The sequence below is a fragment of the Bombus impatiens genome, unplaced genomic scaffold (genome assembly GCF_000188095.3).
Source record: "Bombus impatiens unplaced genomic scaffold, BIMP_2.2 scf_0225, whole genome shotgun sequence".
NCBI classification, from domain to species: Eukaryota; Metazoa; Arthropoda; class Insecta; order Hymenoptera; family Apidae; genus Bombus; species Bombus impatiens.
This window is the reverse complement of record NT_176644.1, coordinates 936674-959480: the sequence shown is the minus strand read 5'-3', so window position 1 is coordinate 959480 and position 22807 is coordinate 936674. Positions and strand designations below refer to the sequence as shown.

The following is a 22807-nucleotide window of genomic DNA, read 5'->3' as shown; positions in this document are numbered from 1 at the left end:
GTGACTTCGCGCGATTCTGTATCGTTGTAGACTGAAACTTCGAAAATACACAATTCGTTTCACGAATACTAACGTCACAGAACGTCCGCGCGTGGCCACAAGATAATACGAAAACTTATGACGCTTATATAACAATTGCAAAAGCTCGAAAATAAATGGAAGAGAGTTAGAACAAACGAAATGATTTATTCGGTAGTTCTCCTCGCGAGTTTGTAATATGCAAGCAAATGACAGATTAAAATAACTGATAGCTTCGATTAAAAGAAAACGGTCAATTTTACAAACACCGTGGTTACCGTGTCGTCCAATATTTCAAATTATTACGCGTTGTTCAAAATCAAATCCAAATCTCGTACAATCAAAAAAGATGCGTAATGCTCCTAGCCGAAGAATTTCAGTCGCCTACGTCCGACACAAAAGTTCCTAACGTATTCCTCGAGAAGATATTAACATTTGAAGCAAAGCTATTTTAAAGTATTGTTAAATGAATTATCGAAAATAGATATTGCTAGAATTGAAATTTTCATCGATTGGAAGAATATACTTCTGGCAAATACGTGTGTCAAGTATATCCCGCAACCTAAGCACACAGAACAAAATTACCCTCTATAGGACCGTAATAAAACCTGTCTGCACCTACGGAATCCAACTATGGGGAACAGCAAATAATTCCAACATTGAAATACTTTGACGCTTCCAATCGAAAACGCTAAGATCCCTTATAAATGCATCCTGGTATGTCGCCAACGAACTAATACATCGACTAATACACAAATAGGAAATAGCAAAATATAGCGACAGATATAGCAAAAGAGTCAACAAACATCGAAACCTCCTAATTACTGGATTACTTGATACGTCGGACCAGATCTGCAGGCTGAAGAGACACTACCCTTTAGACCTAAACACTAGATTTAATTAGATATTTATATTAAGTAATATTTACTTATTTATAACACTTTACTTATGAATTATACTTATCTATAATAAGTATTAACTTGTTATAAATAATCAGCCATGTCACTGCGCCACGCCAGAAAAATTACTGAAAATTCTCAACGCGAGAATTGATTGTAATTTTAATAAATAAATAAAAAAAAAAATTTCTCTAATTATCTGTAACTAATTCGTGAATGTGACCACCCACCCGGTAATAATCCATCAATCGAATACCAGTTACTTATCATTTGGTCAATACACGAGTGGAAAATTACTGTTTCGCTGAAACGTATAAAAAGGAAGTGGGCAAAGAAAGAAGCTAAGAAATCGACCCATATTGCGGCGCGTACAGTGAAGTGACAACAATGGTAAACGCATCGTTAACACTAAGTTCGTGTCAGAAGGTTTTTCGATCGAGACACGGGAAAATCGAATAACATAATAACGAAAGAAAATATTTCAGTTTATCCTACGCTACTTTCGACGTTGAGAAGAGACAATTCTACAACCTTTCCGAACGCAGAAGCAAACTTATCTCTGATTAATCAGGATAATAGCCTACTAAGTGAATTGGAACTGAATGTTTTACGTCCCAATTTGAAAACGGTTACTTTCACGCTTTACACACGGTCAGAATCGTCTTTCTATTAATATTCATCTTTATGGTAAATCTGCACATTTTTCAATTCGCACAATTTCGCACATTTAAATTTTCCATAATGGCACGATCGTTCATCGTTTGATTACGATATTTAAAAGGTAAATTCAGAAAGTGATTAAGAATTAGTTGATTAGTGAAAAATATAATCTTTTTGCTTAATCTTCTCGCTACGATAGACCACTATAGTAACCGTTTGTGAATCTAACCAAAAACGATCACTATAGCGAACCCCGAATGAAATGTATACATCACGCTGTATACACTGTATACATCACTGAAATTACATACGTCATTGAAATTACATACAGCAATTGTTGTTTAGTTTTTGTTCAAGTTACAGCTAAAAGCCATAACGAATTGTATTGTACGATACACCAATAAAATTCTAATTGAAAAAGGTTAAATCGTGAAAAGATAAAAGCTTGTAATTTATGTACTAATAGTTTCCCTACAATCTTTCAAACGTATATAACTCAATTTTTTATGCTATATCATTTTTCCTTGCTTTGTCCATAGAAATGTACGCTATAGAATTTCGACGGGCTTTTAAACTTCTTTTTAGAATTTTGTCTAGCTTGAACTCCGTTACATTCTTTCGAATATTTTCGACCCAGTTCTGTCTTTTTAACGTTAAAATCTTCGGTTTAAACAAAATGTGTTAAAGTCTTGTCGCTATTCGCGATTCCATTTATTTCTTTTTTTCTTTTTTTCTATCCTACGTTAAGCTTTTTCTTAAAACATCGCAATCCTTTCGTGCTTGTTATCGCAGTAGTGTTAAAATATTTTTCGTATCTCATCCTGTGTTTGAAACATTGCAACTACGTTCAACAATTTCGCTGAAATATAATTTTCATAATAGAGAAAACCCAGCCGGCGAGGTCCTAATACTAAACGACATAAACTCGGTCCAAGCGAGTCAATGGAACCCGGAAAGAAAAACCGCTATAATCACTCACGGTTGGGTTAACAATGGTTTAAGTTCGGCGTGTACACTCGTACGCGATGGTAAGTAAAGTATCATCGATGTAATAAATAAATCGTGCGCTTAAATTAGTAATATAATTGACGTCGATGAAGATCCTGTAATTCGAAGGCAAAAATAAAGAACGACAAAATTAAACGTTGCACGTTTGATTTGTCGGAAAATCGAGTTTGGAAACTTGACAAGCACGCTACAATACGAAAATGTTCTATCTAGTATTCTCTTTTTTTTTTTTTTTATTTATCAAGATATATTTAACTATTCGAAACTTCCTGTGAGTTTTATCGTTTAAGTATTGGGTTGGCAACTAAGCGAATGCGGATTTTGTGATTAGGTGGTATTGACATAGTTTAGTTGCCATAAAAATTATGCACGTTATACGCGATAATGGCTAAATATTTGAATGGAAGAAAAGAGAATGAAAATTGGAATTTCTTTAGCCTCGATAGGATATAACATGTAATGTATTAGAATAAAATTAGAATGAAGTTTCGTTTTCGAGAAAATCGGATTTAAAAGTTTATCAAGTACACGCGACTAAAGGTATTGGAACAAGACCTTAAAAGAGACAATTTTATTCTACATTTTAGGCTTATCTTCACGTGTACAGTAGCCTGCAACCAATTATTTTTTTTTTTTTTCTTTTTTAGTACCAATTAGGCAAATACACGTGCATTTGGCTAATTTCTAAACACCATTTTCTTGAAAATCCAACGCAACATTGTTATTCTGAATTTTCCTCTTACTCTGAGTCATGGAATCTTTCTCACTTCGGTTGTACAGAATTTAGGTTTCCAATAATGTATAGACTGCTGGCAATAAATATCTACTGAAAAACTAAAAACAGGTTTTACTTTATTTAGTATTTTAAATTATAAGACACCAATGAAATAATTTTGTTATTTTTGATTTATAGTAGAATACTTAGAAAGTAAGAGCAGTAAAAAATATCCAGCTTGTATCTATATACTTCAATATTACAATACTTCAATATTATGACAAGTAATATTTTTTCTTTTCAGCTATTATTAAGGTGAAGAATTGGAACGTCATTGTCGTCGATTGGGGTAAGATATCAGCCAACTTGATATATCCCATCGTTGCAAAGGACGTACCACACGTTGCTCTCCATGTAGCTAGTTTCGTAAATTTCATGCGAACTGAGGCTGGTTTGCAAACGTCCAACTTGAGAATTATTGGACACTCATTCGGCGCTCAAATCGCGGGCTTGAGCGCGCAAGAGATAGGAAAATCGAGCCGAGTAGCGGAAATTGTCGGTAAGTCACGATATATTATTAGGATGGCATTCTAAAATCCTCCAGAAAAAAATCCAGTAGCGATGATTTTAACGTTAGATTGATTAGATTTTGCAAATGAAATATCAGCAAAAAGATGAATGAGGTTTCTAAGATTGAACGATAAACATTAAAATGTCGAAAATATTCTTAGATTATCTTAACTCGAAGGAAAACGTTTTTAAAAATTATATACATATTTTTATGTAAGTTGATTTGATCTCCGACAAAACGTCATTATGATACAGTGGAATATATTAGACCTTGAAATATTTTCCATTATAGCACTCGACCCTGCTAGGGTAATGTTTGAAGACAAAGCACTTGATCAAAGAGTTGATGCATCGGACGCAGAAAATGTTCAAATTATCCACACGTGCGTTGGACAGTTCGGTTATTCTCTACCTATTGGTACTTCAGACTTCTATGCGAATGATGGAAGACATCAACCAGGATGCGGCATTGACTTGCTTGGTACGGAACATACTACGGAGTATTCTATTATTGACACACTTCAACTTAAAAATTATTATTTCCACGCTTTCTGTGCCTCAATCTGTGCATGTGTGTTTGTACACTGTTAAAAACGAATGTTATGAAACACAGGAATTTGCGCACACTTGCGTAGCTACAAATTCTACGCTGAATCAATTACGAATCCGAAAGGCTTTCTCGGTAGACGTGCAGACGGTGCAACAGCATACATGGGTGGTGCTACGCTCGATCCTAAGTAAGTTTTATTCTACTACTGTTACTGATAGATTATGGAGTTTTATGCATTTCCGGGGAATTGGAAGAATGCGTAGAATGCAAATAAATAATGGACAATACATGTTATAATATCTAGGAGGTGAAAATTCTTGGTCCTGCATTTTTAGCTGAATTCATAAAAGCATGAATTTGCATGGATACTTGAGAGCTAATTGCTGAATATATCTGTTTAATTATTTTTTAATATTTAATTTAGTTAACTGGTACTAATATATGTTAATTTCTTTACAGAGCTAAAGGAACCTATTACTTCAAAACTACCGGTCAATATCCTTTTGCTATTGATGGATAACATTATTCTTTTGAATATTTGGACGTAGTTTGTGCAGATGTATTTCAATATTAGTAAGATACTTGTATAGATTATGTCGGAAATTAAAAAATAATTCTGAATTCTTTGAGTTGATTTCGATGCAAGCATGAGCATACGCATAGCGATGCCGAGCAAAGGCGTCGTCTTAACCCTTTCGCTACGGGCGGCTTCTTCGTCGCGGCACTCCCGCTGAACGAGTCTCCGCGCCAGAACAGTGCACGCGAGAAAGATCGTCAGTGGTGGATAAAATTATTCTTCGCGTGTATTTTGAATATGTAAATATTAAACTCGAGTTGGGATGTAAATAACTCTTGATGTGATGGTTCATTAAAATCTTAAAAAGAACGTCTACTTTTACTTACCGCAACCATATCTTCAATTGCTTGCGTCGATTTCGATCCAAGCATGACCATGCCCATAGCAATGCCCGCAGCCTCGCCAGTAACAGCATCGTCTTGATAAAGATTGAATTTCAATTGTTCGTATACATCTTGCCTATGCGATCCCATAGCGGCCAGACCCAAGCCTAAACAACCTCCATGACGAACCATCTGTAAGAAAATCATTGCAGATTCTAAATATGTGACATCGTATGGTTCCAAACTGAGATAAAAAAACGATAGTGACGTATAGTTGCCCCAGACTGAAATCGATTTCTACCGAAGTTTCAAGTACTTAATAAAATTAAGAAAAAAATATGATATGATATGATAGTAATTTAATCGGTTTAACAATATTAGATAGCGGTTTCAATTGACGTTATCAGTAACTTCAAGTTTCTTATCTCCCGATTTATCATTTAATTCGTTGTTTCGTCGCTCGAAACGCATTTACTTTACCACTCAATTGATTTTATGATCACACTATATCTCTACGGACCACTATACCTCGTTCTGTGCGTCCTTCAGCTGGCCAAGTAAGTAATCTGTAATTGCTGCGCCGTGGTTTGCATGAATGAGCCCTAACGCATACAGGCCACCTCCTTCGGAATAACCAGCTCCCGCACCAGTATCTCGTGGGAGATAAGATTGCATTAGAGCTAAGGCTTCTTGTTCATGACCTCTGTGAATTACTCCTAAGGATGCAGTAGCTGTTAATTTTGCCCAATTCGTAGCTCTAGCCAACCATTCTAGATTATCTCTAAAATGTGAAACAAATAAAGTGAAAAATAAATATATTCCTTGAGAATATAATCCGCGTAAGATCAGTTGAATACAGTGAGGTATATTTACCTTAAAAACTGATCGCTAGTAGTTCCAGAATGCATATATGCATTCGCGATTACGGTGGCAGTATGACAAATAGACACACGTATAGTATCTTTAGTATTTTTCAGTATCAGCATATCGGTATGATTACTACGAATAAGAAATTGGAGATGCAAATCGATGGAAATTTCTCCGCCTAATATACTTGACAAAGCATCTACGCGTTCTTGTTGCTCACGTTCTTCGGCATTCTATACAAGTGAAATAATCAATTGGCACAGTGTGTATTGCTATATAGTAAATGTTGTATAGTATTATTTCTTTAAACCATAAGACTTACCAAACTTTCAACACTACGTTGAGATTTCTCTTCTGGAGCTGGTGTACTACTACTGTTTTCAGTCTCTGCTGTTGTTGCTGCTGCAGACTCAGTGCTAACTTCAGTGGTTGCTTTTACAGCTGGTTTTACAATTGGTTTAACCATAAGGGCTCCTGGGATAGGAGCTGTTGCTCTCAAAGCTTGTAAGACACGACCAAGGAACTGTTGAGTTGCTGATTCGTATAAGTCAAATGCAATTTGGTAGGCCATAAGAACACAATCTTGCGAGCCTTTACTGAGTCTGTCTAAAAGTTCAGCTACAGCTAATGGGTCGTCCAGAAATATCAAACACTGACACATGTTGACATAGTCTGGTGTTCCCAAGTTACGATAAAGGCTCACTAGGCAACGAAGCACAGTATTACGAAATCCACGATTCTGAATAAGACTCATGACAACTTGGAAGGCATAGGATAACATACCACTAACATCATCCTACAACAAACATATTAATAAATATAATTTTTATATTATCTATATTACATTACTTGCATAAATTAACATGTAATATAACTTACTGATTGCATAATTGCTGTTTCAAAGATATCCATCCTTCTTGTTTCAAGAGCAAGACCCAAAGCTTGCCGATATTGATTATCATCTAAACATCGTTGAAACATTCTGTTTACAATTCCTTCCAATCTTGGATCGATTCCTTTGCTATTTGGTGGTAATTTTCCCTCAGCTTCCAACACACGTTGTTGAGTATAATAGTCAATACATTTAGCTGAAATAATACAGAATAATAAAGAATCTCTACCCAATAAAATCTAACACTAACAGTCAATAAAATACCTATAGTAGTATCAACGTATTCATTGCGGGCATTAACATCAAAGAGCTCTCCAGCTCCAAGAGCATAAGTCAAAGAATCTTCAAAACTTCCTAAGTGATAATATACTTTACTAGCAACTAATGCAGCTAAGTCATGTTGTGGAAATGCCTTATCTTCGTGAAGAATCTCACTGAAAAATATAACATTCTGTTAAATAAAACATTAAAATTATCTTAAAAAAAAATAGATGATGATATATACAGTACATACATTTTTTCTATGGCCTCAGAAATTTCAGGCCAAAATTCATCTACTATCATATCCAACTTCTTCAATGCAAACACCTTTAATTCAGGCATCGGCTCCTCAAGGAGGGAAATGATACCAGCTGAAATAAGATAAAAAAAGTTGATTAATCAATTAAACTTAAAAAACGTTAAAATCATAAAACAAAACTCGATGTCTGTTAATATCAACTAAACGACTATATTTAATACTCCGAATACAAAATTATATAGGTTATGGCCCACGAGATTTGCAAATCATTGCATGTCTGACAATCAAACACAATGTAAAAATGTACTAATAAATTTGTAAATAATAAAAACTAGATATACATTTACTATCCTACTTAAAACACATAATTTACCTGCTGATGTGATATTCATTTTCGTTTTCGTACAATACGTCTGCCTGCAACAAAGACTCCCGAAGAGAGTTTGATAGCAAAATAGCAAATACCGAACTACGAACTCTTCAACCAAATTCAACTGAAATATGCCGCAAGCTGTTTTAACGACTACCACACTAACATTGATGATAAAATTATCAAATTCTCAAACTTTTTCACATTTTCCCATATAGTTGCTTCTCGATTTTCGAAAAAAATATTTGATAGTAAAAATGATTACAACAAAGAATATTTATTATTAATTACGAAATTTTAAAATAATAAACTTCTGATCTTGTAAAGTTTAAATTTTATAAATGGTAGCACTGCATGATATTGGCGTATGATTTATAATGTTTACTCGTACTTTTACTTGAAAGTGCAATTATAAGAGAAGTAGTTTTTAAAATGTCGGAGAGAGCGAAAATTATGAGCCACGTAAAACATATTCCGAAAGATGCTCAAGTTATAATGTCAATTATGAAAGACATGGGAATAACAGATTACGATTCGAAGGTTATAAACCAATTGCTCGAATTTACGTATCGTACGTAATGTATTATATTTATAATTTATTTAAAGTAATGTAGATGAAATGAAGTATAAAATCGTGCATGATTTTGCATTTGGAAGTAAGCTATAAAGTTATTTTCGGTTTAAATTCCGCAGGTTATGTTACTTGTATATTAGACGACAGTAGAATTTACGCAAATCATGCTAAAAAGAAGTTTATCGATTTGGATGACGTTAGATTAGCAGTTAAGATGCAATTGGAACGTACGTTTACAAATCCACCCCCAAGAGACGTGTTACTAGATGTTGCTCGGGCAAAAAACAATGTACCACTGCCATTTGTCAAATCAAACAGTGGTTTAAGATTACCACCTGACAGATTTTGCCTGAATGCAACAAATTATAAACTTAAGAATTCAACGAAGAAAATAGTTGGGAAACCACTGCATTCTTTGGTTGGAAATAACATTCAAAGTGGTCAGTCTAAGATCAAAGTGGAAAGTAATAAATCTGGCCTCTCCATAGTTAAAAGGCCCGGGACACTTGCGACAGTTGCCAGGACTCAAAGCATTTCAATGCCAAAACCTGTCCTGAAATTTTCAACAGGTAAATGATACAGGAAAGTAAAGAATATATAACAGGAACTAATTTGTTAATTACATCGTATCACAGATCCCTTCCGGACCTTGCATTCCCAAACATCTATTCCCTCTATCCATATTTCATTAATACGTAAGATACAAAATTGTGTACGTAATAATAATATTTGCTACTATATTTTTCATTTTTTATTTATATTAATTGTTTAAATTTATAGCCACAACTGGAGGAGCTACCGTAAAGGCACAAGTAGCCAAGCCAAAAATACAGATTTCTTCAGGACAAACAATGCCGCCTATCAAAGTAGAGATCGAGGATTCTATGAAAAGGAAAAGAGAAGATGATGATTACGACGTTTCATAGTAATAAAGGACGCGGGTAAATTATTTTATATTTTTTGTTTGCATCGTTTGAATCAGTGTATATAATATCAAAATGATTCTATCATTTCACATAATGCTTTAATTGAATTTTATCTTTCTGAAATTTGTATAAGAATTCCAATGAAACTGTATATTTTTTATCGGAAGACACTGTACTGTCACTGTCAATTTCCAGAGCTAGAGATTTTACTTCGTCGTCTGTTACTCTACGAATGTATCCATTTTTCACCTGTTCGAGACGATCGATACTCGGAGCAAACAGATTAATTGCAATGGAATTTATTTTACTAACTTAAACAGGTACAATATTTGGAGAAATTTAATGGCGATAAATCTACCAGTGAAACTATTTCTATTAATCTCACAAAATAGTGTTATCTTTCCTTATGTTTTCTTTATATTGATAAACTTGCGTGCATATTATCCATTCATAACTCTAGCGAACGTGATCCGCAGTTGTACAAAATAGACATAAATCCATGCTGATACTTGTTGGGAAACATCCTACGTTTCTGTTCTCATCGAATTAATACGAATAATCAAAAGGAAAAAGTATTAAAATATTTTCATGTTATCATTGTCCCGTGAAAATGTCACGTTCAACCATTTAATACACGTAAAGTAAGAGAATTTCTTTATTTCGTTTCTAGTCGAATCGAATTTGTTTTCTCTCCTGATTTTGTGTGAATGTTTGGCGAGTTTGTTTATGATCTTAATGAAGGAAAGAAATAGACTCGCAAGTTTTATTCGATCGTACATGTCGATCATATCGAACACAATGAAAGTTGGGAGCACAAAGGGATAGATGCTATTTCATGAAAGTGCTGTTTTCACGTCTTATGCGTTACGAAGAAGCTCGTTGATAGTCTTCCATTCACCATTAGCAAACCAACGTGTTCTATGACATCCCGACGCTGAATACACGATCGCATCATCGCAAAGTACATGATACCGCGTTTCAGTTTGACCTGAATTTTTGTTGTCCTCTATCAGATTAAATATTTTGTTACAGAACAGAATGTATGGGAAGAAATGGGTACGTTTGAATATCAAAGAGTTAGGGAGACGTAAATATAAGAGATAATTGTAAAGAGAATCGGATGAGTGGATATTGGGTATAGAAATCGATAGAAGTAGGCAATGAAGATAGATATCTTGTCACGTTTGTTGCATCGTCCTATAAAAATGTATTAACATATTTTTTACAAAATTAGCATAATACTTTTAAAGATAACCGACGAAGGAAATTTTTTTACGGCTGGAAATACTAATGTTGTTCATATTTGTAATAGTTATATGTATATAGTTCTAACATGATTCACTGTATAATGATTCATCATGCAAAGTTCAATGTCAAGTTTGAAAAACGTCGAACGAAGCAGGAAAATGTTCAAAGGCTCTGGCATTCTACACTTGTCATCGAAGGTATGTTTATAATTCTATAAGCGACGTGTAGTTATTATATTAGTGTTAAATTTTAATTCGTTAATTTAATACAATGTGAGTCTGTGTATAATATAAAAATATTAATCAAGTAATATTCGATATAAAACAATACTAGGTATTCTAACAACAACGTAAGTTGGACTTAAGAGTAACAGCATCGAGAAACAGCGTTTAACGAAAATAAATTATGACAGATACATTATAATGGAGTGAGAACTTGTGATGTCGTATGGAAGTATTTAAATAGTTAGGATAATACAGACAAATTACGTAATTATGCTAAATAAATACTCAGACGATATACTCTCTGGATAATATTACATGTTTGTTCCTAATTATACTCTGTTTCCTACTTTCATTTTGAAAATGCAAGATTTGGAAGAAGAGCTACGACGTGAGGAAAACACTGGAGCATTTTTGCGTTTACGTATTTACGTTTGCACATTTATGTATCAGCGTAGCATCAATTAGTACTTACTTAGTACAATTACAACTTAATTTCCAAATCTCGACATCCTATATAAAGGACCGAGATACAATGAAATACTTCATTCGCTGAACGTGTTAGATAGAAGTAATCAACAGAAGAACTACGATAAGTGACAGCTTCAATAAAAGAAATGACTAGTTTTAGAAACATTATTGTTATTGTTTTTCGTATTACTAGAAATGATTACGTACTGTTTGACTTCAAATATATATATATAAATAAACAATTCTTTGCAATTAACTTATCTTAACTTTCCACTTAAGTTCGTACATCGGTTGCAGTTAAAAAATTAGATTCGTCAGTGTGAGTCGCTCTTCATCCATCATCAATTGACTATCAGTCACTTGCCAACCGTACAGTACTCGAATGGAAAATCACTGTTTTCCATAAACCTATAAAAAAGCGGCGAAACACGGAAGCGAAAAAGAAGAGCAATATCGCGGTGTGTGTTGAGAATCGCGATGTCAGTCACGATAAATGTATCATCGTCAAAATGTTCGTATCAGAATTTTTCTAGATCGAGGAAAATCGAGCAGCTTAGTAACGAAAGAAATTCTTTCAGTTTATCCTACGCTCTTTTCGATATTGGTCTATGCAAATCCACTATTTAGAACAGAGGGAGATGGATACTTAACTCTCTTTCGCATCCACGTAGCCCCACTGCCTCAATACTACGGTTTAGACACCTACTTGAACGCGACCAATTTTACGCTATACACAAGGTTGGTTTTATTTTATATCAATTTCCTTCTTTACGGAATATCTTTATGTACATTTTGCATATTTGAATTATCGAGAGACGAATAAAAATTGGCAATCTAATTACGATGATAATGTTTGAAAGATGAATATAAGGACTAATTAATATTTTTTAAAGAATTACACATCGCTGTTGCATGTTGAGATGAGAATAAAACTGAAACATTAAAATTCGCGGGTCGGCACGGCTAAAACATGTTTCGTAGCGAAAAGACAAGCATGTAGCTCGTCTTGTGTTAGATGAATATTCAGAACAGGCAGATTCAAGGTACATTGAACAGTTTCAGTAAAATATGATTTTTCATCTAGAGAGAATCCCACAAATGGAGACATCATAAAACCAAATGACATAGAGTCCGTCCGGAACAGTCATTGGAACGCAAGCAAGCAAACAATTGTAATCACTCATGGTTGGATACAAGGCGGTTTAGCTTGTGAAATCGTACGCGATGGTAAATACGTAGATACGCTGTGAGCGCAAATTCGTGATATAATTGAAGTTCGGGGAGATTCTATGACTCGAATTAAGACGAAGATAAAGAACAACAAATTTACGTTTTACAATTACACGGTTTCGTTCTTCAAAAAGACGACTTTCGAAAGTTGCCAAGAATACGGCAATATCAAATTGCTCGATCCAGAATTTTGAAAAGACGTCAAAATTCCGAAGTAGGAGGAGATACGCAATTGTGTTGAACGATACAGCAAAGAATTAGCAGTAAAAGTTTACGACCACATCACTCGAAATGTCCATATCACCTCCACGTGTCTCAGTATAAATGATTAGTACATACCGGTCATGGCAAACGCGTACAAGTGTGTGTATATATTAGGTTGTCACAAATGTTTCTTTCGTTCTACAAGGAAATAATAGATGCACAACACTTTTACTTTTATATTATTTTATTGAACTATGTATGATCCATTTTGTTACATTTCTACCATTACGATCATACGTGATTCGATAAAATAATAGAAAAGAAAAAATGTTGTGTGTATTAATTCCGCATAAAACGAAAGGAAATTTTGGCACAATTTAATACATCGTCACTTTGCGATTGCATCTGAATGGGGATAACCGCTCACATGCCACAAATCTCAGTGACTTCATTAACCTTTTTAACATCCTCATACAGAAATATTTATCGAATGTCCAGCTGGACAAATTGTAAAGTACAAATTAAATAATAAAAAGAAAAATATACAAATAGCAGAGGAAAAATATTATAAAATAAAAAGGTTAATCTCGGTATATTTAACGCATGCTCGAATTCTGTTACAGTAGTTCATGGTGTGCCCATATTTTTCGCATCGGATACACTGAGTTGTGTTTCTTTTGTATGGTGAAGGTTCTATTGCTATTATTCTGTTTAATATTTTTTCACGTCGAAAATACCAGTATTATTCCTTTTAGGTTTAACCTACATATTGTTGAATAGATAAGGTATCGTTATACGAACGTCAAACCGTGTCTTCTTCAAAACTACACACTGAACGAGATAATTTTATTCCACATTTTAGACTCGTTTTTCCAATTTTGTATTCTTGTGTGATTAAGAACTAGGCAAATTCACGTATATTTGTATAATTTCTAAACTCCAGTTTGCCCAAAATAAAGGCTTCAACGTAACTCCGTTACTCCTGATTTTCGTCTTAATTTGAGCCATAGAATCTTCCTGGACTTCGGTTGTATCGAATTTAGATGCCTTTTTATGGAATATGTGCACTGTCGGCCATAAATATCTGTTGATAAACTACAAGAATTTGACTTTGCGTGGTAGTTCAAGTTGTAGGACATATATAATACTAATAAAATAATAGATTCATATTAAAATACTTGGAACATAAACGCAGTAAAAAGTATTCAATAGTTATTCAATGTGAACAAGTGTCCTACGAGTTTTGAGCGGTAGTGGCCATATATGCGATAATTTAATATCAATTACAAAGAAAAATTTCCTGTTCTTAGCTTTCCTTGAGGTCCGAGACTGCAACGTTATTATTCTTGATTGGAGTGAAATATCAGACTACATAAATTATTACGAAGTCATAAAGTTCGTACCGCACGTTGCCAGGTATTTAGCTAGGTTCATAAACTTTATGCGAATTGAGGCTGGTTTGCGAACGACCAACTTGAAAATTATTGGACACTCTCTCGGTGCTCAAATCGCAGGCTTGAGCGCGCGGGAGGTAGGAAAATCGAGCCGAGTGGCGGAAGTTATCGGTGAGTAACGATATGTTATTAAAGTGTCAATTGAAAGTTCTCCGAGAAAAAATCCAGTAACGCCAATTTTAATAACAGATTAAGAACAGTAGAGTAGATTGATTTGTGATTAGCAAATGAAAGATATGCAGAAGGATAAGCGAGGTTTACAAGTTTGAACGATAAATTTTAAAATGTCGGAGATATTCTTACATTATCTTATTTCGAAGGGATACGTTTTTAAAAAATATATGTATTTTGATGTAAGTTGATTTCATGTTTGACAAAACGACATTATGATACAGCGGAGTATACTAGACCTTTAAATATTTGCCATTACAGCACTCGATCCTGCCATGCCAATGTTTCAAGAAAAACAACCTGGTGAAAGAATCGATGAATCGGACGCGGAAAATGTCCAAGTTCTTCACACATGTGCCGGAAATTTGGGTATGAATATCTCGATTGGTACTTCAGACTTCTATGCGAGTGATGGAAAACATCAACCAGGATGCGGCGTTGACATGTTTGGTACGGAACATACTACGGAATATTCTATTATTGACACATTTCAACTTAAAAAATATTACTTCCGTGCCTCAGTCTGTGTGTGTTTGTCTGTACGATGTTAAAAACGAATGTTATGAAACACAGGATTTTGCGCACACTTGCGTAGCTACAGATTCTTCGCTGAATCAATTAAGAATCCGAAAGGCTTCCTCGGCACACGTGCAGATGGTGCAACAGCATACATGGGCGGTCCTACCCTCGATCCAAAGTAAGTTTTATTTTGCTACTGTTATGGATAGACTATGGAGTTTTACGCATTTTCGGGAAATTTAAGGAATGCGTAGAATGCAAATAAGTAATGGACAGTACATGTTATAATATTTAGGAGGTGAAAATTCTTGGTCCTGCATTTTTAGCCGAGTTCATAAAAGTATGAATTTGGATAGATACTTGAGAACTAATTGCTGAATGTATCTGTTTAATTATTTCTTAAAATTTAATTTAGTTGACTGGTGCTAATATTTGTTGATTTCTTTTCAGTGCTAAAGGAACCTACTACTTCAAAGTTAACAGTCAGTATCCGTATGCTCGTGATGGATAACATTCTTCTGAATATTCAATATTTGAATGTATTTTGTACAGATGTATTTCAATATTAGTAAGATACTTGTATAGATTATGAAGAAAATTAAAAAATAAATAGCTGTTGATTTTATTGAAATTCGTATAACAGAAATTTTATTTCGACTAACTGCTGCCATATCCTGAATTCCTAGAGTTGATTTCAATATAAGCGTGAGCATACGTACAGCGATGGCGAGGAAAAGAGTCAGCTTCATAAAGGTTAAATTTCAATTGTTCATATACGTACGAACGTAAAGTACTTCGTGTCCTACTTCTTTAATCCCGATGACTTTCTTGGAACTAAGGTGAAGATATAGTTGTGAGTGACAGTGCTACTGCTGGTGTGGGCGTGAAGTGCCGCCACAGAACCATTTGGGCAGAAGACGAGTTTTCTGTTGAAATTGATTCCGGCTATTTGCAGAGCTAGAGATCTTACTTTGTCGGCTGCTATTCTTCGAATTTGACCATTCATCACCAATTCGAGACGATCGATACTCGGAGCAAACAGATTAATTGCAATGGAATTTATTTTACTAACCTGAACAGATATAATACTTGGAGAAATTTAATGGCGATAAATCTGACAGTGAAACTATTTTTATTAATTTCATTAAATAGAGTCATCTTTCCTTATGTTTCCTTCATATTGATGAACTTGCGTGCATATCCCATAATTCCAGCGGACGTGATCCGCAGCTGTACAAAACAGACATAAGACCATGCTTGTTACGGAACATCCTACGTTTCTGCTCTCGTCGAATTAATAAAAATAATGAAAAAGAAAAAGTATTATAATATCTTCACCTTATCATTGTCCCGAGAAAACGTGACATTTAACCATTTAATACACGTAAAGTAAGAGAATTTCTTCATTTCGTTTCTAGTCGAATCGAATTTGTTTTCTCTCCTGATTTTGCGTGAATGCTTCGCGAATTTGTTTCTGTTTTTAATAAAGGAAGGAAATAAATTCGCAAGCTTTGTTCGTAAATGGACAATTTAGAAGAAGAGCTACAACTTCTAGAGTATATTTATGTATTACTGCAGGAGAAATTTTATAGTTACGTAATTTCCAAATCTTGACGTCCTATATAAAGGATCGAGATATAATGAAATACTTCATTCAGTGGTTCGCTGAACGTGTTAGAAACGGATAATTAAAAGAAGGACTACGGTAAATGATAGCTTCAATAAAAGAAATAGCTAATTTTAGAAACATCTCTGTTATTGTTTTCCGTATTGCTAAAACTTATTCCGAAATTATTAAATTATTATTATAATTATATATATATAATTAATGGCGTAATATTTTTGGAAATCAGGCGATCGATTCGTGAAAACTCAAGATTCAATTTTCCAAGTCTTTTCCAGTATCTCCTCCTTTTCTTTCTTAAGTACCCACCCTTCTCAATTTATATCGTTCGATGGATTCCCAATATAGGGAAAGTCAAAACTTCGCTTGGTGTTCTAAATTCTATAGAATTTACACACACATATATATATATATATATACTTTTGAGAAATAAATTAAATTATATTTAAAGCAAATAATTAAATCTTTGCAATTAACTTAATTTAACTTTCCACTTAAGATGGAAGTTAAAGTTAAAAAATTCACCTTATTTCTCTAACCACTTACTTATGGAATAATTTTGCTCTTCATCCATCATTAGTTGAGTTGGTCGTCAATCATCATCAGTTATATCGGTCTTTATCCATTATCAGTTTAGTCGGTTTTCATCCATCATCAGTGGGGTCGGTTTTCATCCATCATCAATTGACTATCAGTCACTTACCAACCGTGCATTACACGAGTGAAAAATTATTATTTCTCATCAACGTATAAAAAAGCGGCGAAACACGAAGAAGAAGAAGTAAAACAATATCACGGTGTGTGTGGTGAATAGCGACGATAGCCATGGTAAATGTACCATTATCAACACGTTCGTATCAGAATTTTTCTAGATCGAAATACGGAAAAATCGGGTAACTTAGTAACGAAAGAAATTTTCTCAGTTTATCCTATGGTTCTTTCGATGTTGACCTATATCAGTCCAACACTTAAAACGGATGGAAATGGATACATAACTCGCTTTGAAATTAATGAAGAACCCCTGCCTAAAAACCTCACTTTGGACACATACTTGGATGCGATCAGTCATACTTGGATACGATCAACTTCACGCTATACACACGGTTGGTATTACTTTATATCAATTTCCCTCTTTATAGGTTGTCTTGTATTTGATGAATATTGCACAGGCAGATTCAAGGTACGTTCAACAGTTTCAGCCAAATATGATTTTCCAGAGAGAATCCCACGGATGGCGAGATCCTAAAACTAAATGACGTAGAGTCCATCCGGAACAGTCACTGGAACGCAACTAAACAAACCATTATAGTCACTCATGGTTGGACTCACAGCGGTGAAGCTCCAGTTTGTACAACCATACGCGATGGTAAATACGTAGATACGTTGTGAGCGCAAATTCGTGATATAATTGAAGTTCGGGGAGATTCTATGACTCGAACTAAGAAAAAGATACAGAACAACAAAATTACGTTCTACAATTACACGGTTTCGTTTTTCAAAAAAAATTGACTTTCGAAAGTCGCCAAGAATACGGCTGTATGAAATTGCGCGATCTAGAATTTTGAAAAGACCTCAAAATTCCGAAGTATTCTGTTTAATATGTTTTCACGTCGAAAATACCAGTATTATTCCTTTTAGGTTTAACCTACATATTGTTGAATAGATAAGGTATCGTTATACGAACGTCAAACCGTGTCTTCTTCAAAACTACAGAACGAGATGATTTTATTCTACATTTTAGACCCGTTTTTCGAATTTTTTATTCCTCTGTGATTAAGAACTAGGCAGATTCACGTATATTTATTTAATTTCTAAACTCCAGTTTGTCGAAAATAAAGGCTTCAACGCAACTCCGTTGCTCCTGATTTTCGTCTTAATTTGAACCACAGAATCTTCCTGGACTTCGGTTGTATCGAATTTAGATGCCTTTTTATGGAATATGTGCACTGTCGGCCATAAATATCTGTTGATAAACTACAAGAATTTGACTTTGCATGGTAGTTCACGTTGATTTGATGAATATTGCACAGGCAGATTCAAGGTACGTTCAACAGTTTCAGCCAAATATGATTTTCCAGAGAGAATCCCACGGATGGCGAGATCCTAAAACTAAATGACGTAGAGTCCGTCCGGAACAGTCACTGGAACGCAACTAAACAAACCATTATAGTCACTCATGGTTGGTCTCACAGCGGTGAAGCTCCAGTTTGTACTACCATACGCGATGGTAAATACGTAGATACGCTGTGAGCGCAAATTCGTGATGTAATTGAAGTTCGGGGAGATTCTATGACTCGAACTAAGACGAAGAACAACAAAATTACGTTTTACAATTACACGGTTTCGTTTTTCAAAAAAACTTGACATTCGAAAGTCGCCAAGAATACGGCTGTATGAAATTGCGCGATCTAGAATTTTGAAAAGACCTCAAAATTCCGAAGTATTCTGTTTAATATATTTTCACGTCGAGAATACCAGTATTATTCCTTTTAGGTTTAACCTACATATTGTTGAATAGATAAGGTATCGTTATACGAACGTCAAACTGTGTCTTCTTCAAAACTACAGAACGGGATGATTTTATTCTACATTTTAGACCCGTTTTTCCAATTTTGTATTCCTGTGTGATTAAGAACTAGGCAGATTCACGTATATTTATTTAATTTCTAAACTCCAGTTTGTCGAAAATAAAGGCTTCAACGCAACTCCGTTGCTCCTGATTTTCGTCTTAATTTGAACCACAGAATCTTCCTGGACTTCGGTTGTATCGAATTTAGATGCCTTTTTATGGAATATGTGCACTGTCGGCCATAAATATCTGTTGATAAACTACAAGAATTTAACTTTGCGTGGTAGTTTACGTTATAGGACATATATAATACTAATAAAATAACAGATTCATATTAAAATACTTGGAACATAAATGCAGTACAAAGAATTCAGTTCTTAATCAATGCGAACAAGTGTGCTACGGCTCTTGAGCGGCAGTGACCATATACTCGATAATTTAATGTTAATTACGAAGAATATTTTTTGTTCTCAGGTTTTCTTAAGGTCCGAGACTGCAACGTTATTATTCTCGATTGGAGTGAGATAGCGGACAAACTAATTTATTCTGTCGTCGCAGAGATCGTACCGCACGTTGCTCAACGTACAGCTAGTTTTATAAACTTTATGCGAACTGAGGCTGGTTTGCGAACGTCTAACTTGAAAATTGTTGGGCATTCGTTCGGTGCTCAAATCGCGGGCTTGAGCGCGCGAGAGGTAGGAAAATCGAGCCGAGTGGCGGAAGTTATCGGTGAGTAACGATATATTATTAAAATGGCATCCTAAAGTTCTCCGAGAAAATTCAATAGCGCTGATTTCAACGTCAGATTGAAAACAGTAGAGTAGATTGATCTGGTTTTGCAAATGAAATATCAGCAAAAAGATGAATGAGGTTTCTAAGATTGAACGATAAACTTTAAAATGTCGGAGATATTCTTACATTATCTTATTTCGAAGGGATGCGTTTTTAAGAACTACATATATTTTGATGTGAGTTGATTTTATGTCCGGCGAAATATCATTACGATACAGTAAATTACACTAAATCTCTAAGTATTTGCCATTATAGCTCTCGATCCTTCCAACGTAATGTTTCAACACAAAAAACCCGGAGAAAGACTTGATAAATCAGACGCAGAAAATGTTCAAATTATCCACACATGCGCTGGAGGGCACGGTTATTATCTGTCTGTTGGTACTTCAGACTTCTATGCGAATGATGGAAGACATCAACCAGGATGCGGCATTGACTTGTTTGGTACGGAACATACTAGAGAATATTCTATTATTGATACATTTCAACTTAAAAAATATTATTTCCGTGCCTCAGTCTGTGTGTATTTGTTTGTACGATGTATATGAAACACAGGAATTTGCGCACACTTGCGTAGCTACAAATTCTTCGCTGAATCAATTACGAATCCGAAAGGCTTCCTCGGCACACGTGCAGATGGTGCAACAGCATACATGGGTGGTGCTACCCCCGATCCGAAGTAAGTTTTATTTTACTACTGTTACTGATAGATTATGGAGCTTTATGCATTTCCGGGGAATTGGAAGAATGCGTAGAATGCAAATAAATAGTGGACAGTACATTTTATAATATCTAGGAGGTGAAAATTCTTGGTCCTGCATTTTTAGCCGAGTTCATAAAAGTATGAATTTGGATAGATACTTGAGAGCTAATTGTTGAATATATCTGTTTAATTATTTCTTAAAATTTAATTTAGTTAACTGATGCTAATATATGTTAATTTCTTTACAGAGCTAAAGGAACCTACTACTTCAAAACTACCGGTCAATATCCTTTTGCTCTTGGTGGATAACATTATTCTTCTGAATATTCGATATTTGGATGTATTTTGTGCAGATGTATCTCAACATTTATATGATACTTATATAGATTATGGAGGAAATTAAAAAATAAATAGCTGTTGATTTTATTGAAATTTGTATAACAGAACTTTTATTTCGACTAACTGCTGCCATATCCTGAATTCCTAGAGTTGATTGCAATATAAGCGTGAGCATACGCACAGCGATGGCGAGTAAAAGAGTCAGCTTCATAAAGGTTGAACTTCAATTGTTTATATACGGTAGCGGACAAAAGTTTAAGACGAAATGGAAGAATTAAATAATTGATTTACTTTCCACAAAAAATATAAATACAGTGTTCTAATTTTGGTATTGACTAATTAGAAATTTGTTTGTACACTTACAAAAAAAATTTCATTTTGATATTTTCCTCGGTAGCCAAGTTATAAACAATGAACGAAATCTGTATAATATTTCGTTCGGTCAAAAGTTTAGAACTACCCAAAAGTAATAAATTTTGGTAAAAAAATATACACAATTTTTGTTTAATTTCAATATTTTGTCCAATATCCGTTGTTTCCTATCACTTCGGTACATTTTCTTCTATTAATTTTTTACATTGATCTACCGTAATATTACTCCAAACTGTTTCAATTGCAAAGTTAATGTAAATTTTTCGAAAAAGAAATTTTATAGTTACGTAATTTCCGAACTTTGAAATCTTATATAAAGGACCAACATGTAATGAAATACTTCATTCAGTATTTCGCTGAACGTGTTAGAAACGAGTAATCAAAAGAAGAACTATGGTAAATGATAGCTTCAATAAAAGAAATAGCTAATTTTAGAAACATCCCTGTTATTGTTTTCCGTATTGCTAAAAATTATTCCGAAATTATTAAATTATTATTATAATTATATATATATGTCGGAGATGAAAGAACACCGGAGCCTTTGGAATTTTGGATAATCCCGCAACATTGTAATCTAGTGTCTACTATAGTTGCTTGGCCGCGAGGCGACAGCCAGTCGCCGAACGTAGTCGCGGTCACGGGATGAACGCTTTGTCTAACAAAGGTAATGGAGTAATTCTATAGCTCTCCTTAAAAGAAATATTTCTGGCGGCACGCGACAGTAAACATTCCAACGGTTTCTGTTCCGTGGCTCGCCACACGCAGACCCTATTCTTCGAGCAAGATTTTTTTTTTCTTTTTTATCTATTTATTAAAATTACAATCAATTCTCGCGTTGAGAATTGTCAGTAATTTTTCTGGCGTGGCGCAGTGACATGGCTGATTATTTATAACAAGTTAATACTTATTATAGATAAGTATAATTTATAAGTAAATATTATAAATAAGTAAATATTACTTAATTTAGATAACTAATTGAATCTAGCGTTTAGGTCTAGCGGGTAGTGTCTCTTCAGCCTGCGAATCTGGTCCATCGTATCAAGTAGTCCAGTGATTAGGGGGTTTCGGTGTTTGTTGACTCTTTTGCTATATCTGTCGCTATATTTTGCTATTTCCTCTTTGACTGTGGGTATCTTGAGGTCGCGGTGTATTGTTTCATTGGTTACATACCAAGGTGCATCAATTAGGGATCTTAGCATCTATCTTGTACAGGCTAATTTTGTTCTGTGTGCTTAGGTTGGAGCGTCGGTCAGTGAGCCAATAGAATTTCTTCAGTTTATACTTGAGTTGCTTTGTCTTGTCTATGATGTGATTTTTCCAAGTTAGCCTCCTGTCCAGGTATTTAACTGTCGAGAAAGATGATTGCTAGATGTCGATCCGTCTCCGCAGCACATGTTCAGCTAGCCTGAGGGCCCGTCACA

General features: G+C 34.6%; 4 protein-coding genes and 1 long non-coding RNA gene across 7 annotated transcripts in view; 3 read left to right on the top strand and 2 right to left on the bottom strand.

Moving 5' to 3' along the window:
* LOC100748003 (26S proteasome non-ATPase regulatory subunit 1) overlaps positions 1-8131 on the bottom strand; it is a 93364-nt gene extending 85233 nt beyond the window's left edge. Inside the window, exons 1-8 of the mRNA XM_003488259.4 lie at positions 7973-8131; positions 7594-7711; positions 7344-7513; positions 7067-7275; positions 6510-6983; positions 6194-6420; positions 5849-6101; positions 5324-5512 (exon numbers count right to left, since the gene is read on the bottom strand). Of these exons, the coding sequence (XP_003488307.1) occupies positions 5324-5512; positions 5849-6101; positions 6194-6420; positions 6510-6983; positions 7067-7275; positions 7344-7513; positions 7594-7711; positions 7973-7991 (1659 nt within the window). The 5' untranslated portion in view covers positions 7992-8131. The remainder of the gene's footprint in view (positions 1-5323; positions 5513-5848; positions 6102-6193; positions 6421-6509; positions 6984-7066; positions 7276-7343; positions 7514-7593; positions 7712-7972) is intronic.
* On the top strand, positions 1231-15633 carry LOC105680560 (pancreatic triacylglycerol lipase-like). 3 transcript variants are annotated; one of them, XM_024366678.2, is made up of 8 exons: positions 1231-1329; positions 1403-1568; positions 2460-2605; positions 3605-3859; positions 4163-4351; positions 4484-4607; positions 4880-4944; positions 15500-15617. In XM_024366678.2, the coding sequence occupies exons 1-7, from the start codon at positions 1305-1307 to the stop codon at positions 4938-4940; spliced, it is 966 nt and encodes a 321-aa protein (XP_024222446.1). In that variant the 5' UTR covers positions 1231-1304; the 3' UTR covers positions 4941-4944; positions 15500-15617. The 3 variants fall into 3 exon arrangements, with proteins under 3 accessions (XP_024222446.1, XP_024222445.1, XP_033175898.1); XM_024366677.2 differs by lacking the exon at positions 4880-4944 and having other exon boundaries at positions 1237-1329; positions 15438-15633; XM_033320007.1 differs by lacking the exons at positions 1231-1329; positions 1403-1568; positions 2460-2605; ... (2 more) ...; positions 4484-4607; positions 4880-4944 and adding exons at positions 11751-11920; positions 11988-12147; positions 12494-12636; ... (1 more) ...; positions 14730-14918; positions 15042-15165 and having other exon boundaries at positions 15438-15617.
* On the top strand, positions 8339-9527 carry LOC100748333 (transcription initiation factor TFIID subunit 9-like). The gene is made up of 3 exons (XM_003488262.4): positions 8339-8540; positions 8663-9112; positions 9324-9527. The coding sequence occupies exons 1-3, from the start codon at positions 8402-8404 to the stop codon at positions 9467-9469; spliced, it is 735 nt and encodes a 244-aa protein (XP_003488310.1). The 5' UTR covers positions 8339-8401; the 3' UTR covers positions 9470-9527.
* LOC117151478 lies at positions 11267-20321 on the bottom strand. The gene is made up of 3 exons (XR_004461453.1): positions 20184-20321; positions 13278-13281; positions 11267-11277 (listed from the first exon to the last, which is right to left on the bottom strand). It is a non-coding gene; the product is annotated as an uncharacterized LOC117151478 (long non-coding RNA).
* LOC100748405 (pancreatic triacylglycerol lipase-like) lies at positions 17297-21101 on the top strand. Its single transcript, XM_012383921.3, is given in 8 exon segments — positions 17297-17461; positions 17535-17677; positions 17680-17714; positions 17829-17977; positions 19655-19909; positions 20228-20416; positions 20528-20651; positions 20924-21101. Coding segments are annotated over 8 exon segments (981 nt in total). The 5' UTR covers positions 17297-17436; the 3' UTR covers positions 20985-21101.
* The last annotated feature ends 1706 nt before the right edge of the window (positions 21102-22807 follow it).

Bases quoted from the DNA above. Each gene is read 5' to 3' on its own strand.
- LOC105680560 (XM_024366677.2), top strand. From the start codon at position 1,305: ATGGTAAACGCATCGTTAACACTAA. The intron at 2,606-3,604 runs GTAAGTAAAGTA...TTTTCTTTTCAG, and splicing joins GTGTACACTCGTACGCGATG to CTATTATTAAGGTGAAGAAT. The intron at 4,608-15,437 runs GTAAGTTTTATT...ATTTCTTTTCAG, and splicing joins GGTGCTACGCTCGATCCTAA to TGCTAAAGGAACCTACTACT.
- LOC100748333 (XM_003488262.4), top strand. From the start codon at position 8,402: ATGTCGGAGAGAGCGAAAATTATGAGCCACGTAAAACATATTCCGAAA. The intron at 8,541-8,662 runs GTACGTAATGTA...TAAATTCCGCAG, and splicing joins ATTGCTCGAATTTACGTATC to GTTATGTTACTTGTATATTA. The intron at 9,113-9,323 runs GTAAATGATACA...TTAAATTTATAG, and splicing joins TGTCCTGAAATTTTCAACAG to CCACAACTGGAGGAGCTACC.